This window comes from Copadichromis virginalis, linkage group LG20, assembly GCF_057382275.1.
Source record: "Copadichromis virginalis isolate Kocher_CV1m ecotype Utaka linkage group LG20, C_Virginalis_male_GT1.1, whole genome shotgun sequence".
Classification (NCBI taxonomy): domain Eukaryota; kingdom Metazoa; phylum Chordata; class Actinopteri; order Cichliformes; family Cichlidae; genus Copadichromis; species Copadichromis virginalis.
In genome coordinates this window covers 10816550-10835237 of record NC_140637.1, presented here as the reverse complement: position 1 = coordinate 10835237, position 18688 = coordinate 10816550, and the positions used below count along the sequence as shown (strand labels likewise).

The 18688-nt window shown below is 40.2% G+C and overlaps 1 protein-coding gene across 1 annotated transcript; it reads right to left on the bottom strand.

Annotated features, from left to right (window-relative positions):
- Nucleotides 1-1330: 1330 nt before the first annotated feature.
- On the bottom strand, nt 1331-18146 carry ano11 (anoctamin 11). Its single transcript, XM_085443908.1, has 23 exons — nt 17742-18146; nt 17158-17284; nt 16866-17059; nt 16646-16753; nt 16201-16337; nt 16071-16128; nt 15876-15986; nt 15631-15796; nt 14686-14776; nt 13093-13189; nt 12866-13009; nt 12427-12564; nt 11238-11336; nt 10343-10445; nt 8367-8478; nt 8209-8263; nt 8026-8123; nt 6269-6405; nt 5911-6116; nt 5688-5824; nt 5311-5401; nt 4719-4902; nt 1331-3157 (listed from the first exon to the last, which is right to left on the bottom strand). The coding sequence occupies exons 1-23, from the start codon at nt 17871-17873 to the stop codon at nt 3126-3128; spliced, it is 2757 nt and encodes a 918-aa protein (XP_085300034.1). The 5' UTR covers nt 17874-18146; the 3' UTR covers nt 1331-3125.
- Between the last annotated feature and the right edge of the window lie 542 nt (nt 18147-18688).

Here is an 18688-nt window from a genome sequence, read left to right as displayed (position 1 = left end):
CTGCGGGAGCGAGCGCACGCCTGCATGCAGCTTTCACCAAATGTCAGACTCCGAGATGGAAACGGAGAGAAGCTGCAAAGGAACGCTTGAACCGTTTATAGAGGGATCAGCAATGTTCAAATATGAAGGCATGCCGGCTCGGACGTCGCCCGGATCAACAAGGTCCGCGTCAGGTGTTGAGGAACCAGGGCACCCTGACGAAAAGTGGGCTACTGCAACAAGAAGGCATCGGTGGGCAAGAGACGAAAACAGGGCGTTGTTGGAATGCTGCTGAGAATATAGCCCAGAAGAAGCGGATAGTATAGCTTTTATTTTGGAAAGAGCCATTTCTCTGTAATAAACTCTCTTTTCCAAAGATGAGTGATTCCTCAATCAGATACAGGGCTTGCAATATCGCTAGCCCGACGTCCCGGAGCTAGCGATTTTTTCAGTCGGGCTACCAAAATCTATCTCTGCCCTGCCCGTCGGGCTATTGTAGGAAAAATAAAGGTCAATGCTTTTGTATTCTTTCAGAAATGTAGCTGGGTAATTATGTCATTGGCATCGGTGAGCCACTGTCAATATGTGACATATTGAAATCGCGTTTGAATTTGCGCTTGTTTTTTGCTTTCACTTTGCAATCGCGCGAACTGTGTATAGAGAGCGACAGCACTGATCTGTGAGTGATGATAATTTGTGCACCAATTCCTCTGACATCGTCTTATTAATCGTTAGCTTACTATGCAAACATGACAAGTGAAATCTCCCGCAGCTTAAACATGTGAGAGGTTGATCGCGCAGAGAATCGCTGAGCTTATGTGAGTGAGTGTGTAAAAGCATTTCAGTTCTGCTGAGCCAAATAAGACAGGTCAGGGTGAAGAAGTGACAGCCAAAGAAAAGCTTACCACAAAACGGAGAAGTTATGACAAATCAGACTATAAGGCAAAAAGAAAGTGCAGCTTTATGGTTTCATGGACAAAAGAATTTCTGTGGCTGCAATATGAGGAGCTAAATAACCAGGGCTGCACATAAGTGGTCCGCAGGTGCGCATTCGCTGTCAAAATAAAAAACACGCACAAGGGTTAGGGTTAAATTTAAAAACTGTACTTTTGAGTTAAAATATATATTTATAATTTTAATAAATGACAAATAAAAAATGCATGAACATTTTTTTGTATCGAAAAAATATCGAACCGTGACACCAAAGTATCGAACCGAACCGAACCGTGAATTTTGTGTATCGTTGCACCCCTAATATATATATATACACACATACATATACATATATGTATACATATATACATATATATCAGGCAACACGTAACACTGACTGAACCCTGAAATGCAGCTGTATTTCTCAGTATGTGCATTTGCAACTGAAATGCTAATGCATTGACTATCAGGCAAGTTTCGAGGGCTTTTAAAAAAAATATTCAGCTGAGTCCTCATCATATGCCTCGTTGCCATGTCTTGCTTGCATGCAAACATTCCCTCACTTCACTCCAGCAGCCGGTAAATGAGCCAGCCGGTGTCCGCAGCGCATACCTGTGCTCGCTGACATGTACTAACTCACTCTTCCTGCAGGCCATGGCAGAGGAACGCAGAGCAATCACAACAATCTAAAGGATGAATGTGGCCAAGAGAGAGAAGAGGAGGAAGAAGATAGTATTCATTACAAAAAAAGTGACTTCAGGAATGAAATAACATGAAAAAAAAGAGACTGAGGTGGAAGAGGAGATGAGATGAAGTAAAAGTCAGGAGTTGCCCAAGGCCACGGCCATTGGTGGAGTTTTTGTGTGGGGAGGAGGGAGAGGAAGAGGGAAATCATTAATGAAACACCTGTCTGTTTCTGACTCCCAATAAATCAGAGACTTTTCATCTTTTTGGGGGGAAGGTGATGTTTTAAGAAGGAGGGCAAAATGAAGAGAAGAAGAAAGTGGAGAAGACAGATGGTGTGGAAGGATTAAAGTTCCAGCAAGTACAGCATCTCTGAGGCTGTGAATCCCACATCGAGGAGGTGTTTGCGTTCGTCAAACTAGATTTATTTGATCAAAAATGACAAAAAAGCTCATATGTAAAATATGGCCTCTGCTCAGGTGCTGTTTCACTCCTGTTTACAGTACTGTACAGCCATACTGTGCAGGACATTCACGTAGAAAAGACTTTCATGCTTGGCGCTGAGTGAAAACGCAGCATAAACTATGTGATGATAATACAGTCAGTGAACAATGCCAGCTTTGTGAAAATGAGGAGCAAAAAACCCCAAAGCACTGTTGACTCTGTTGATCTTGTTGTAACAGTTTGTCCAAGAAAGGTGAACTTTGACCTCAAGTCAGCATTCGTCATAAAGATAATAACAATACACATTAAAGAGGCAGTCTGCCGAGCTCACACATAAAAGTCTGTTTTCTTTCCATGAGTGGCACTACTGATCCTGTGCACTCCTTTGTTTGAAGCCTTCTGTCCCTTCAGAGGAGTTTTATAAAGCCCCCCCAAAATATTCAGGATGAGCTTTTGCAGAGTCAAGGTGTAATCCAACTTCATTACATTTCAGGTCCTCTGGGTATCCCAACAGTAACTCCAAGAAAAACACTGCAAATTGGAATTTATGTAATTTCAAACTATGCTCTGTCAATACAACATTTGGCATCATTTAAATAGTTCATGTTGTCAGACTTTGAAGTCAATCTGAGGCTGCGTGGGATACACACACAGTACTGCAAGTAAGTCCCACACCTGCGTGGCGTCAGGTAGCATTAACAGTGCATGCTGCAGCTAGTGGAAGCCAATCAACATACTAATTTTCCCCACATACGTTGCTTAATTATTTAGCAATACATAGATTTATGCTTTATAAATTCATGCCCTTTGCTCCAGTAACATCAGACTCTGATAATGTTGCAATAACCATGAGATTGAAAAAAATCCCAAATATGTTAGAGAAATGTCCATATGAAGAAGGTGGGCAGGCCGAAGCACACCTGCTTACCATGTATCTGTGCAGATGAATATGTATTAGTGATATGAAAACCAATCCCAAGACAGTATTCCACTTTCTTGGGAAAATTTCACTTATCCGAGATACAAAGGAAAGTCTCATATTCCACCAGCATTCAGTCCCATTGCTTCTTTTCCACAGAGGAATCCTAACTCATGTTTCCAAGGGACGTGTCACTTCCTTCAGAGGAGGCAATGGCAGAAGTAACGGGAAAGAAGCAGAAAGGCAAGAAAAAGAGTTAATTGTGTTAGACTGACTACAATAAGAGGTACAGAGGAGGAAAAGGCTGACACAGATACTTTTGCTGCAGCGATCACATCAGGTAACTACAACACTAAATAAACTGGTTACACAATGAAATGTAATAAATAATTTCAGATGCCAAAGTCCTTAGTCTGTATGTCCTGTAGGCCTCACATCTAATAAAATGGTTGCTTTTTATCTTCGAAGAGCAAATATGCACATTAAATTCACACAGTGTTGATCTAACTAAGTTCTAAATTAAACTAAACAAAATGTGACTTTAGGGGAGTTAGAGGACATAAAAATCCCACAATGCCACCTGCTGTATTCAAGTTTTCAGACTCCAATCCAAAACCTGTGCATCCCAAATGCAATGAAACCACAGGGAGTAGTAGTATTAGTAATTAGTATTAGTTAGTAATGTTGAGGAAAGAGCTAGCTATTAACTTGGATCAGCAAATAAAATAAGCAGCTTCTAAACAGAGACTAACTAATGTGATATGGAGATGAATAATCACCATAACAGCGAGCAACTCTGGGCCCACTGACGTCTTACAGATGTTTTGCTGACTTACATGTACCACATTATAACTTTTGATTAAACAACAAAAGAAAATCAGACTTTAAATGATCACTGGATCGGCTTAAAAATATAAATTAATACCAATATTTCTGAACTGAAATCATGACATCCTTTTTAGGAATGCCATTCACTTACCTGTGCTGTACTTACCTGTCCTCATCCAGCAACATTCACTACATGAGACACATGACAACAGCGTGGGCCAGAACAAAGGGGACACACACACATACAGGTGAGGATGAATATACACACTATGACAGTCTATACCCGACGATCATCGCTCAATCCCCGTGGGCAGAATATGAAATTTGACATGTGACGTGTTAAGCTGCTTCGTTTTGCTGAACATAATGATTTTTCATTTTATTTAAAGTCCAACCTGAACAGAAGTGCTGATGGATGAAATAACCCGTGCCAACACACATCAGGTCACAAAGTCTGGCGATGCAATCAAGCGAAATATTTGGCACTGATCCCACATAGATTACCTCTAATGATCATGCTGTACGCAGCGAGTTTATGACAGCCAGTATAGCCGCAGGTGCTTTGCAGGTGGGTGGGTGAGCTCTTAAAAGCCTTTCAATTGTGGATTTTATTAATGTGAATCAGCTGTGTCAGAGACAGTGACAGGTTTGACACTGCATGGATCACCTACGTGGAAACACACTGCAGAGCTGGATTTGTTTATCATGCAGCTGACAAGGAAGCACGGTAACATTTTATTAGAAACTTCTAATAGAAAAGACTTGTTTTTATTTTTTTTCTGCTCTCAGACACACAAATTTGTATCCAAAAGATGATTTAAGTGAGTTTAATATGAACATATTTACCTGGTCATTGTTAACTAGATTTACTTTATATGGAGAAGTGTGTGCTGCATGACCTTGTGTGTGTGCGTCCCATGTTCTTACTGACCTGGGCTGGAGGTGCCTGGAGTGGCAGCGGCGGCCGCTCGGGCTCGACTCACCAACAGGGCCTCCTGGTTTTCAGCCAGAGCTTGCTTAGCCAGGTAGCGCTCCCTCTTCATCTTCAGCTCCAGGGACTCGGGAACATCGGGTACAATCCAGTCAATGGCTCGCAGCACGAAGAACACCACGTGCTGGTGACAGTAAAAACAACAGCAAGAACAGTGTGAACAATCTCCACATCACAAATTGTCATTAATTTTAAGCAAACAGACAGCTGATCTTCAAGCATGAAAATGGAAAAACAGTACTTGTAGTTTTATTTTCCACATAATTTGTACAACTGGTGAATAATTTCTTCTCTCTCAGGTGAGCATTAACAAATAACTGTGAGGAAATGGCAGAGAGGAGGTATATAGAGAGAGAATAAAAAGTGATGCAGATGGAAACAAAACGGTAAAAGAGGACTAAATCATTAGAATTTGTCCAAACAAGCAGAACTGGCATAGAGGTGTCAGTGAAAAGGCAATACTAAACAAAGGTAAAACCACTAAAACAGGCAAAATGAAGTAAATAGAGATGCTAGGAAGCTTCCGTCATACCTCAAATGCAATAATAAAGCCAAGTCTGACTGCCAGGAGCTCCCAGTAAAACAGTGTGTAGTTTCCATTGTTGTCTCTGAATGCTTTGTATCTGAAAAACCCCAACAAACATAATTTGTTACAAAGTTACAACAAGAAATATTTGTAATACTTGGTGTGTATAATATACAGCAGCAGCACATGAAAAGAACAGTCTTAATATTCAGTAATATCACCCATTGTTGGCCAAGGCTATGACATGAACACACTTAACTTAAATGTTAAGAAACTTAAATGTTGCTTAGCAACACCAAAGTAACCATATATGAGAAGTTGAACTTGACACATAAGATGAAGGAATAAAAAGGAGCATAAAAAGAAAGATCAAAGCAGCATACCTGCACATAGGGTACTCTGTGTAGTTGAGTGGGGCGTAAGCCAGGGTGAAGTTGACGTATCCGTTGAGATCATTGTCAAATTTGTACTGATACAGCAGGCGAGGTAAAAAATCTGAAGTGAACGCTATTAGGAAAGCCTGAAAAAGAATAAAAGATAATAAATGTTCTTTTTTTCCTCATATTGCTATGTAGTCTGACAATAATGTATTAGACATGAACTCACATTGGCAATGACAGACAGGTGTGACAAAGCTTCCAGTATGTTAAACCACACTCCGATGTTTTGTGCACGTTCAGCCACCGGCCGGCGGTACTCGCACACAAACTTGTGTGCATCCAAACGAATCTCCACCCAGTTGTTAAGGAGGGCGAAGAGCGGAGCGAGGGGGAACGCCGCCACAAAGATAGTAATGAACCCAAACTGGAGCACTGCAGCACATGAAATTAAAATTAGATAATTAATCTTTGCATTTTTTCATCAAAATGGATATTATCTATGTGTGAATTTTTAGTTGGACTGAACTGGCGATCCGGTTGAATGCAGTGATATTAAAGTCTCTAAATCAGATATGGATACTCACCCATCTCCAGGTACTCTTCGAACAGGCCCTCACACTCAACCAGCTGGTAATCCTCTTCCCAGCGCCGAGGCTCATGGGATGCCTTGCCACCCAGCACTTTTGCCAGAGTTCTCTTCTGGCGCCAGGCCTTCACTTTACTGTTAGGGAAGAAAAAGACATTTTCGGTTTAATTCAGTTTTATTTATAAAGGCACACATTCGCCTCAAGGTGCTTTATACTCTAAGGTTAAAACCAAAAAACTATTCGAAAGAAACCCCAACAACAGACAACCCCTGTGAGCAAACATTTGGCAACAGAGGGAAGGAAAAACTCCCTTTTGACAGGAAGACACTTCCAGCAGAACCAGGCTCAGGGAAGAGCAGCCATCTGCCGCGACCACTTGGGGGTGATGGCATGGGAGAAGACAGCAGAAACAGGAGAAAGGAGATAACTATGGGAGAAAGTGCCAGAGTTTAATAACGGCTAATGACTAAATAGACACGTGGTGCAAAACCATGCAGAGAGTGAAAAGAAGTGAGTGAAGAGGGAAGGGAACGCCCCAGCAGCCTGGGCCTATTGGAGCATAACTCCAGGGTCACCTGATCATTTGATGGAATCAGGATAAGGATTTATGTTAGTATGCATTGTAACATGCAATGGCAAAAATGACAGAAACAGCACATTTAGAGGATGTTCATTACATCACAGATATGACACAGGACTAATTTTTTGTAGCTGAACAGCAATCATTGTTCCCCAATAACCACCATAGACTTTCAGTTGGAATTAGTTAACCAAACCTATTTTCTATCACTGGAAGCATTTGTTGCTGATGTAATGACTGCAATCCCCTCTCATCTTTTACAACACATGCCGCCCCACCACTGAGTGGGGAAATGTGCTTGTTTTCTTCATGCAGTCATCTTTGTCTGTTTCACTGCAGCAGCACAAGACCAAATTTCCAGCATCATCCCCTTGGCCACTCCACATTTATGATTCATCACTAACATCAGTTAACGCAGTCCATGACTGCCCCTCTTTGGCCCACTGTAAGCGCTGGCTTGTGTTTGGCTTCTCTGCATGTAAATCTCATTTCATTCAGCCTGTTTCTGACAGTTCTGTAACAAATGTTGGCTCCTGTTTCTGCCCATTTATTTTTCATGTATAGCAATAATTTCTGTCATCATATCTGTGATTTGTTTATGTGCTACAAAGTAAAAGAGCTGGATCCTCAAGAGTGATGATTACATAATTTTGCCAGAGGTTTTAAGCGTATTTACTGAACTGCTCCTCTGCTGCCCTTATTTTACACTTACTGTCTGCAGTAAGTCTTAAACAGTCACACACAGCTGATGGTGCAGAGGCACATGGATGAGATTTACTGCACTAAACAGCTGGAACTGTGGAACAATATGACACAGCACAGCTACTTTTATGCATCTCCCACATCTGTACCAGTTTTAGCTTTTATCCTAACTCTGCTTTAATCTTTTCAGTTGTATTTGACAGTCACTGTACTTATTGCTCATGTGTTTGAATCTAATTTGTTTAATTATTATTTTATTGCAGAAAAAATTTACTCCTGAAATTTTTTCTCTAAAAAGTAAGATGTCCTGGTAAACCACGAAAGCTTTTAAATAAATAATAAAGGATGTAAATAAAAGGAAGAATAAAGGATGTTTAAATATGCTGGAGATTGACAACAGAACATTTCTCTATAAAAACATAAAACATATACATAAAAAAAACCCATAAAAGCTAAAAGTGTAGCAACGTACGGTAAGATGAACTCCTGAACGTTGTTGATGAGCTGTTTTCCCACCATTATGATGAAAAGTTGTTGAGCCAATTCAATGAGGCAACCCCCGGCACCACACTGTAACGCAAAGACACACAGACATGACACTATGGGGGCATCATTTTCACATGCTGGTACGTTACAGGCTCTCTAAATCACTCACGTCTTCATTTCTCATCCCGAACAAGGTCCCGTAATTGGTAGGGTAACCCACAAACCTAATCACAGAGAGATCAGTGGCACCTTAAATACTTTCTTTGTCTCAGTGTCTTCATCTTTTCATGATTATCCTGTGTGTCTGTTGTGACTCGTGTGTCTCACCTTCCTTTAAAGAAAGCCACATAAAAGGGAGACGAGTAGAAGTTGACAAACTGGAAGATGAACACCTTGAAGATGAAAGCGTTGTCATACTGGGTTTGTGTTCTGTGCATCTCTGCAACACATCGCACAAAAACACAGTGTTAAAGACATCGAGACAATGTTGCCTTTGATTTCACTTAGTTTAAATGACTTCAAAGTGATTTTTATATAGATAACAAGATATTATGATAACTGGTTTACAGGTAGTCAAAACTAAGAAAAAAGGGAAACCACAGTGTAAACTATTTTTTTTACATTAATTTGGGGTGTTTTTTGATTTGTCTGTTTTTTTTTACAAGAATCAAGAATCAGCAGCGAATATGATTGTCTATCATACTTTCTTGACTGAAATGAGATGATTCTACAAATACTCTGCTGGATACATCATCAACAATCCTGCCGATATCCATTTTAAACAGTGGCTGAACTGTTTAAACATCAAGATTAACAGTTACAATCTTTTTGGAGGGGTTAAACATGTACACTAAAATTTTTACAACAATCTGGTTGCATAAATATGCACATCCTTAGCTATTTAAAGCCTGACCCATGAAATAATTGTCAGAAAATTATTATTTATTTGTTCTTATTTTTTGCCTAAACAATTAAGCAGAGTTTTTGCACACTGATCATGTGAACATCTCAAGAACTCATGAAAAGTCATGTATCAAATATGGTACACTGTGAGTTAAAGGGTTAAACTAACAACTTTGTTGAAGCACCTTTGCATTTTATTACAGTAGTCAGTCTTTTTGGTTAGTTGTTAGCATGGCACGTCTTCATTATTTGCCCTTCTCTTCTCTGTAAAAACACTCCAAGTTTTTCAGATTATGGCGCCATCTTTTGAGCACAGTCCTCTTCAGGTCACTCCACAGTTTTTCAGCAGGATCTGAATCTGTACTCAGGCTGGCTCATTTTTTGGTGAATCAGTTATTTTGATGATCTGGATATATGCAGCTGGTTGCTGCTGTTGTGCTACAAGGTCCAAATCCTCTTGATCTTCAGTTTTCTAGCAGATGCCTAAAGAGGTTTTTTGTGAAAAATGATTGCTATTTTAGTACTGTTCATAAATCCTCCCAGCTTGACTAAAGCCCTACTGTAGTTCCAGATGAAGAAAAACAGCCCCAAAGCACGATGTTATCACTACCATGCTTCATTGCAGGTACAGTTTTTCTCTGGTGATGTGAACTGTTTTTGTGTCAAACATATCTCAAGGAATCACTCCTAAAACCTTCAACTTTGGCCTTATCAGATCATGACACAAAACCTACATGCTTGTGGACGCTCTGATGTATGTATATCATGTGTGTGTTTAACTTGAGATTGTTGTCACATGTAGTACACAACCAGTTCTTGCCAGAAATTCCTGCAGCTCATTTAATGTTGCTGTAAATCTCCCTGGCCAGTTATCTTCTTGTCTTTCCCTCAGTTCTGGCAGTAATGGGGTTTTTTTCATCTATTTTCAGCAATGAGATCAGTTTGATGTGTTTGTAAGTTATTTGCAGATCACAAATTTTGTTGGAAGATGCCACAAGGTACACATCAGGAAAATCCTACAAAAACAGCTGAACTTCATTTGATTTTAATGAGTCACTTTAACTGATGACTAATGTTTAATATGAATTCACATGTGATTAATCTTACCCCTAATTATAAGAAGGCGTGCAGACGTGTCCAACCACATTGTTTTTAGGGTTTTTAAAAATATTTTTTTGTGTGTAGACTTTTTATGCCCTCTGTATCTGTACTTTACAGTCCCATAATTCTGCAACATGATGCAGCTACTTTGACAGAAACAATAACCATAAGGATCCAACTGAAGAGATTCACCTGCTCTGGAGAAGTCTGAGCTTTTAGTTAGTGGCAATCAAGTACAAAGCTGATAACAATATACACCACAGAGGTTTGAGGTGTGTGAGAGCAGCATTGATTCTTACCCCATTTAGTGAGCTGCTCAGCTAATGCAGTGTAGACCTGGCCCATCAGCAGTATGAGCCCCAGGTTTACAATACTGCTGGAGATGTTGGCTATGGTCCCTGCCTGGGGGAGGAAATTAAATGCATGAATGTTTGTATGATAAATAAAATGCAGTGATTTGCAAAATCATTTAAACATGTACAAATATATTTAATTAAAAACAGTACCAACACAACACAACTCAAATGTTGATCGTTTTTGACCATGTGAACTGGCAGTAAAAGTTGGGAGAATGGCAAAAAAATGTGTAAAGTTAGTAACACTGAGCTGTTTCTTGGTATAATGTAAATATGAGAATTTTACTGCAGATCATATGTGTTACATAATATGATAAAAAGTGTCAGCATAAATTTCTGTACACAGCGGACAAAGAAGAAAACCAAGACTGAACGGTCATGATTGTTGACTGGAGCCTATCACATCTGTCACAGGACAAAGGGTGGGGCTACTCCCTGGAAAGGGAGCCAGTCAACCACAGGGCTTAAACAGAGAAACAGACAACCATTCACACTCACTTTCACACCTATGGCCAATTTTATATTCACCAGTTAACCTAACATGCATGTCTTTGGACTGTGGGATAAAGCCAGAGCACCCAGAGAGAACCCACACAGTGTGGGGATGTATGAGTCTGGGGCCTCCATACAGAAAGTCCCCAAATGGCCAGTGGATTCCACCACCACTGCACCACTGTGATGCCCAAAAAATGAAAATGTTATATTAAAATGTGATTGTGATCATTTTTAATAATTTAATAATTGCATTTTCTTCTTATTAACAGTTTTCTTTTTGGAAAAAAGCTCCAATGTGTTTGTAGCATTTCTTTGTGCAAAGCATGAAACAGCTGTAATGTACCTCTGTCCGCAGCACAGGGCTCCCAGAATGAAATATCACCACACTGATGATACCACGGCACACGACCACCGTCACCAGGAAGATCATCACCACACACAGCTGAGAGAAGAGGGGGAAAAGCACACCTGTAGCTGCGACATAATATGCTGCACACAGCCAGAGGCACACAAAGGTCTGCTGTCATCATCAACACCATGCAGCATAATATAAGACCAAGAAGTCAAGAGTCCAGCATCCTCATTGCGGCTCTCATGATGCTCATCATAAAACTGATCCATATCTCTTACATCCTGACTGACATCTTTCAGAGCACAAACAAAGTTTTTAAAAGACGGCTTTAATTGAATGTGCTAGACATGCATATGCTTTTCTAAGTCAGTAGCATTTAGTAGTAGGATTTTTCTAAAGATTGGCAAGCAAGCAAGAGCTTCCAACAAGAGCTTGGATCAGGTATTATTCCCATAAAATTTAGTAACAGCTGAATAATTGTTTCCATGATATTCATTTCTTTTCTTTGTCTAATAGTGGATTCTATTCCTTTCAGTTTCGGGAAATTAACTTGCAGACATTTTCATTCCTTATATCAAAATTCACAACTATCATAACATCAGTATGTTTCCAGCAAAATCCTTCTACTGAACAGGGAAGAGAATTAGAATTTTAAAACATTTCCATCTCTAATCCCATCATCAAAACAAGGGTGTGTGAAAAATGATCCTCAGATCTGCATCTACAAAGAAGTGAATCTTGGACACAGCATAAAGTGCGTGGATGAGATGATGGGATCATATCTGGCCCTGTAGGCATGTGACCTGGATTCATTATTAAAAAAGGGTTCAGTTAACAATGCAGGATTTACTGGAATGGCACAAAGGTGTTAACCCCACCTCTATTTCTCAACACAATCACAAAAGGAAAAGCTCAAGAGAAACCGAGACTCCTTACTGAAACCACGTGCAATGAGATTAATGATGAGAAAAAGAGAAAGTCTGTTGTTCGGGAGCGGATCTGGATCTGCTGTATTAGAACGACATTTTACAGTGTGACAATAATAGTGGTAATTAAACCGTTTAAGAACCTAACTAAACATAATGCATAGTGTTAAAATGCACCTCGAGTATTTCTTTTACTGAAGTGCAAAAACAACAAAACAGCAGTACAGTATGTAAAATATTTTAAATGGCCTCACCATCATTATGATAACCATGGAGCCAGTGAACATGCGAGACAGCCTGGTTTTTTCAGGAAAGTATGGCTCTTTGACCCCAGTCACTGGATTTTGCTCCATAGTAGGGGCCATGGCTGCAAACTCCGGCCGAGGACGCTCCTTAAAGAAAACAGTGACCATCATCACTGGACACACTCTTCACCGGCTTTGTCTGGTTCACAGATTGGTCTGTAACTTTAGTCTTTGCTCTGTTGTTTACCTTGTTTACTCTGTACAAAACTGAAACTTCCGTGTATAAAGGTTAAAATCAAATATTAAAAAAATAGAATCCCTGTGCAAACAAGTGCAAACAGTCATGATGCCCATTACTGTATTACTGGATCTATAATCATGACAGACCTAAGAGCTCTAAACCGAATAAGACCAGTATGATCACACTCATACTGAAAGCAACCAATACCTCCTCTTCATGGAAGTCCATACAGTCCCAGTGATGTGCCAGAGTGGCCATTTTTCTCTTCCAGTACTCCAGAAAGGTTACAGCCCAGAATGACATGAACACACTGAAAAACACTGTACCTGGATGGTCAAATAAGTATCCCAGCTGCAACAGAGAAAGGTACAACCATTAGGTTCAAGTCTTTTTTCGCAGAGTCAGCGATTTGTTCACCACGAAAAGCTTGGTACCTTCGTCAAGGTGCAGATCTCAGACATGTTCCAGGCCTTACATGTTTTGCAGAGTGGACACATGGTATAGCTAGCTCCACTGTTACAGATTTCCTCCCTGTTGACAGACACACTGACACAGATTAGTTACACCTGAGATAACACTAATTACAGGTTTTAAAGCAACACGTATTTGGCCTCACATAACTGTGAGGCCCAATAATGATCAGTGTGGGAGCTAAGGGATTGGGAGAATTAACTCTAATGGATGTAAAGGCTGCACATATACCTATTACGTACTGCTTCCAGGGAACAGATGAGCGGTGTGGAAAGCATTCTCCTAACCTCCTGCTGGGAAACAAAGCTACTGCTCTTTCCTTTATTACAGTTATAGAGTGAGTTACTGAAACCCTGACTGCACATGGGATCAGCTACAAATAAAGCCTGGACTGACAGCGAGATCTATTTCCTCCTCTTTTTTTTTTTAATAGGAGGATTATTCTGCACTAATTGTCCATTAGAGATGGCTGCTTTTTCTTGCTGCCACAGACTCTCTTTCCTAGGATATCGACTTATCCCTAAGAAATGAAGCCAGAAAAAGGTAAACAGTAGTTACAGCGGCAATATTACTGTACACAATCTAGGCTACACTTACACTGAGAAGAAAAACCAGAAAGGAGAGCCAACTCTTAATAAATAATATATGACAAACTGGCACAGACATCCCACATGTAGATGATCTAGCTGTGAAGCGAGTCTTTATGCAGAGTGCGCTCTGCTTTGAAATATTTGAATCTAAAGTTGTGCTTGTTTGAGAGAGTCTGTAAGTGGAGTTTAATTTCCAGGAAACTGTGGCAGCCCTTAAAACAAAAGCTATAACACACTTATTTGCTTTCTTTCTAAGGAGAAATCAATGCTAATCTCATGTGTGTACATTAAGTACAGCACTGAACTTTGGCTCTTATGTTGGACATCAGTAAGGTTTTTGCTATACGTTTCTGAACAGGCACAACGGCACCAATTTCAGCAGCTTCACTGAAACAATAAGACTCTAAGAAGCCACTGCAGCCAGCAGCTGGCTGACAATGATTAGTCCCGTTTATTTTTATTATGAGCCATGTGGGTGTGCATTAAATTCAGCTGAATCACTATCAATAGTGATACATGTCAGTGCATAAGTATGTTTAATGTTTAATTAAACATAATGTCTGGTTACCATCTGAAACTCCATTGAGGGATCGGGGGGTCAGGGGGCTGGGTGATCAATAGTTGCCCCATGACTGCATTGGATTTTTTCACATTTGGCAACTGTTTGCAACTAGTTGCAACTAACTTTGTGTGAGGGTTTCCTATTTGTTTGATTTTTATGTTATACATTATTAAAGACAAGATCCAAGTTTTTGTGTCTATTAAAACGGTGGTTGCTTCACTTGTGTTTGAACTGCCTGCTTAAACTGACCCCTGTGTGTAAAACTTCAACAACTATGCCACAATACCTTATCTAAGTGAGTGCAGTCACACGTGACTAGCCATGTCTGTAATGCGACATTTCATTTAAAATTATTTTGTGTTACACAATAAAACACATGCTATGTATACATGATGCAGACTCACGCTGGTGTGTTGGTACCCATGGACATCACTCCAGACACAAAGACCAGAGTCCCGACCACTGCTGCCGGCAGCAGCCAGGCTGTGTAGAAACCTGCAGAGACAAAAAGCTCCATTAGACTGCAGCTCTCAGCTGATGCAAGACGGATGTTCAATTTCAGCTGCAGTGATGACTTTCATCCTGACAATAATGGTTTCAAGCTCAGGTATAGCCCCTTTGCATATACTACACTCTCCTCTTAACAGAGATTCATAAAAGAATTTCACTGCTAAAAAAAGGAGTTTCCACTTGTACCTTTTTGTGAAAAAAGAAAGGAAGAAAAAAGTAATAGATGCAATTCACTGTAGAGTCAGTGCCAGGAGGCTGTAGCTTAGATTGCTGTATCATACAGTATGTTTATTTATGTGAGCACTCTGCTTATTGTCCTGTATTAGTTTTGATCCATTTCTAATCATTTTAAATGATTCTGGCGTGTAATACAGACTCCACGTATTTCTCATTTATTAAAATGAACAGCGGGGTTTTTTTTAAATAGAGAAATCTTTGGCCCCCATCAGACTCAAATCAAATGACCAGAATTGTAATAAAATTATAGTTAGCTACTAAATTTAAATTGATTTCAACCAAATAATCTGCAAAAACTGCTTTAGTTTGTGCTTCAAGGTAATAAAATTACTGAGATATCAATAGAACGCTTATGTTGAGCAGTTAATTAAACTCAAATTACTTGTCGACAGGGAGAAAGCCTTAACAGTTGCACAGATATTTATAATGTTTTCATTTTAGCAATAATGACAAAATCTAAATATTTAATTAACATTACTAGTTATTGTGATACCTTCTGGTCTGGATTCAGTAATCCTCCTGGATTCAGGAAGGAGTGGGCTTTTTATCTGTAAAAAATGAGCCAAATTTTTTGAACAACAGAAATAAGAATATATATTTACCCAGCCAGGCAAAGTAGAGTGCAATCTTCTCTCCAAAGTACTCCCTGATATGGTCCAGTGGTTGATACTTGTACCATTTGCACCAGCGGGCCCAGTAGTAGTAGAGAACCTGCCTCTGGTTCAGCTCGTCAGGTCGGACCTCGTGCTTTGGAAGCTGAAAGGGCCCCTAAAGAGAAAAAACATGCTGCTAGTGAGAAAGAGAAAACGACACATTTCAGTGTACAGAACAGCTAAAAATAACTCACCTCATGCAGCGGGAACGCTGCTGTGTACGCCCCTTCATTTAACAGTCTGTCCACTCCGACTTCAGCCTTCTTCCTTTTCCCATATGCTGTCCTGGCAAGAATCTCATAGACCTGAAATAAAACTCTCAGTCTGTTAGTTCAAATATACATCCGATACATTCAGTATACTACTATTGTCACACTTGTGTTACTTACAACACGGTGCCTCTGCGTATTTGTGAAATATGTATCGTGATCTTCCCAGCCAAGGAATCTGAAGAAAAGCGTACATTCAGCAAAACACGCAGCAGTGATCTGATCCAACTGTTTGCAGAAGTTAACCCACCTGCTCATCTTTGACTTGCGAAAGGCACATGTGTAATAGTCCAGAGGCCTGTTAGGCACAGACTCCGTCATTACGTTAGGTATGCATAGTTTACTCAGTACCCGAGCAGATGTGTTGAGGTCTAGATGCTGCTGTGCCTGGGACACAAACACAGATACAGGTGACCTCCTTCTATTACTGTAGAACAGCATAAGATGCACGTTTTTGGTTCTGAGTGAAATGTTACGACAGGTTTTCATTGTCTTAAGAGATAATCAGAAAATGTTCGCATGATTAAAGAGAAAAGTGAGATAGTAAAGACTTTATCTGGTAAACATCAGTGTGCTCTTTCATATTAAGTTGTCCTTGTTTATTCCCCAAATTAGTATTATTATCAACTGGGTTTAACGTCACGTAACAAATAACTTTAAATTGAACCTACCTAGAAATAAATAGCTGTACTTACTTGCAGTGGAGCTCTAAGGCAAAGCTCCTCAGCATAACACACCAACACATCCCAGGGGGCGCTAATTTTGAGAAAGTGTATGGTCTTCTTTTCATTTGCAGTTTCCTCCTACAAGTAAAGAGGCAACAAAGAAGACGTTAATCAACAAGTCAGGAAAAATAATGAACAGATTTAATAATTTAATAATAAGATAAATAATCTTTAATCTTGTCAACAACACCTTTTCCATGACCAAACCAACACTCTCCAGGTTCTGAACAAACTTCTCTCTCCACTGAGCCAGTTGTGCTTTCCTTCGTTCAGACCTGCTGCTCTCCTCAGCGGGAACGGCTTCCCTCTCCTCACTGGTAGCCATATTTGTCCCTTTCCCTCGCCGCTTCCTCCGTGAACGAATCTCCCACACCAGCACGAAGTCTGCACCCCAGACCAGAGGAGTGAAAGGTTAAATGAACGAATGACTTTGTCTACCTACCACTGAGCTGATGAAACCTCATGCAAAGCGAGCAGCCTACCAATCTTAGTTCTCCCGTCTCTGAAGTAATTCCCCAACTGTGGCACTGGTTGCTTACTTCTTGTAGGAGACTGCATATAAATGGGATCATCGCCATCCATATCTCCATCAGCAGCTGCAGCTGCAAGCTGACAGTTGAGCCACCATTAATATATCATGAAACTCTGTAAAGAGACAGCTGCTGACGAAAACTCTGCTCACTTTTCTGCATTTGAACCTTTTCGCTCGGTGTATGAATGTTTAATTGGCTTTGAGGAGAGGTTTAATTCTTGTGCTAGTACATGCCTCCACTTTGCAGTAATAAGACCAGAAAGATGAGCCGAAAACAATCTTTCAGTGCAGTAAAGTCATGCCTCACCATTACCCATTATCAGTGTCCTTACAGTACCTTGTGTTCATGTTTATATTACATGAAGGGTAAAACCCCTCAAGACTCACTGCCACATCTCTGAGAAATCAGTGAGGCCAAAAGGGAACAGGATAATGAATAACTGCTGTGTCAAAGTGATGCGATTTTATAGATTTATGTGAGCTGAAGAGATATCACACTGCAGTATTGTAGGAAATAAGTAAAGCAGAGCTTACATATCGTGGGGGGATAAAGCTCCCATTCTGCAGGCTCCCATAGCTCTCTGTGCTTTGTGCTTCAGCCCTAGTATCCAGATCCAGGAGGACCTCTCTGTCTCCCTTCAGCCGCTCTGAGCTCTTCCTCAACATGATAAAAAAAAGCTCCTGTGACTTGAAACAAACACTATGCCTTCACATGAAATCTGTACTGAAGGAATTCAAAGATAACTTCAGCCAGGCTGAAGGTAAGAGATGCAAAAAAAGCCTTAAAAAATCTGGATACTGGTCTTTGCTATAGTGAAAAACAAGCTGCTGCTGAAGTCTGCATTTGTAGCAATCTACGCTTCCCTTGTCCTCGTTCTGCTTTTTATCTCTGCATCCATCAGGCTCCTCTGCTCCACTGCAAGAGCCGTGGATACCGTAATGGATCTAGCACGCAGGCAACACCGCGCACAGTGCTGTGCTGCATCTCAGCAGGGAAATGCACGTTTTCACCTCATAAATAATGTAACAGTTAGTGAGTGGCAGTCCAAGCTCTTATGTGCTATAATAATATAATTATATGGACATAACGCACTGTGAGAGGATTCTTCTCTTTGAAGTCAATGTGTATTCCTTCATCCATGCAAGCTGTTTCATATACTTCACTGAACTGGTTTGAAATTCTGCAGATAATTAACATAAATTACACGAGGATGAAGCACCACCCCCACGTGATCTTCTCAAAGCGCAGAACAAACTGTGCGCACTTAAAAATGCTGTTGGTTTATACTCAGAGTCCAGAAGCCCCACATGTACCAGGAGGTTGGTTTTTTTTTTTTAGCTAAAAAGTGATGTTTCTGTGTGTTTTTTATGTGTAATAACTTTGCTAATAATGGTAGAAATACTGTAGTCAACAGGATGAATGAAGAGGTTATATATAAAATGAAGAACTAAATAAATGAATTAATTATTGCCAATGAGAC

Excerpts from the sequence above, each read along its gene's own strand:
- ano11 (XM_085443908.1), bottom strand. The coding sequence starts at position 17,873 with ATGTTGAGGAAGAGCTCAGAGCGGCTGAAGGGAGACAGAGAGGTCCTC. Across the intron at positions 16,754-16,865 it reads TTGGTTTGGTCATGGAAAAG|GAGGAAACTGCAAATGAAAA; the intron begins GTGTTGTTGACA and ends CTTTACTTGTAG. Across the intron at positions 5,825-5,910 it reads ACCTGTCTGTCATTGCCAAT|GCTTTCCTAATAGCGTTCAC; the intron begins GTGAGTTCATGT and ends ATTCTTTTTCAG.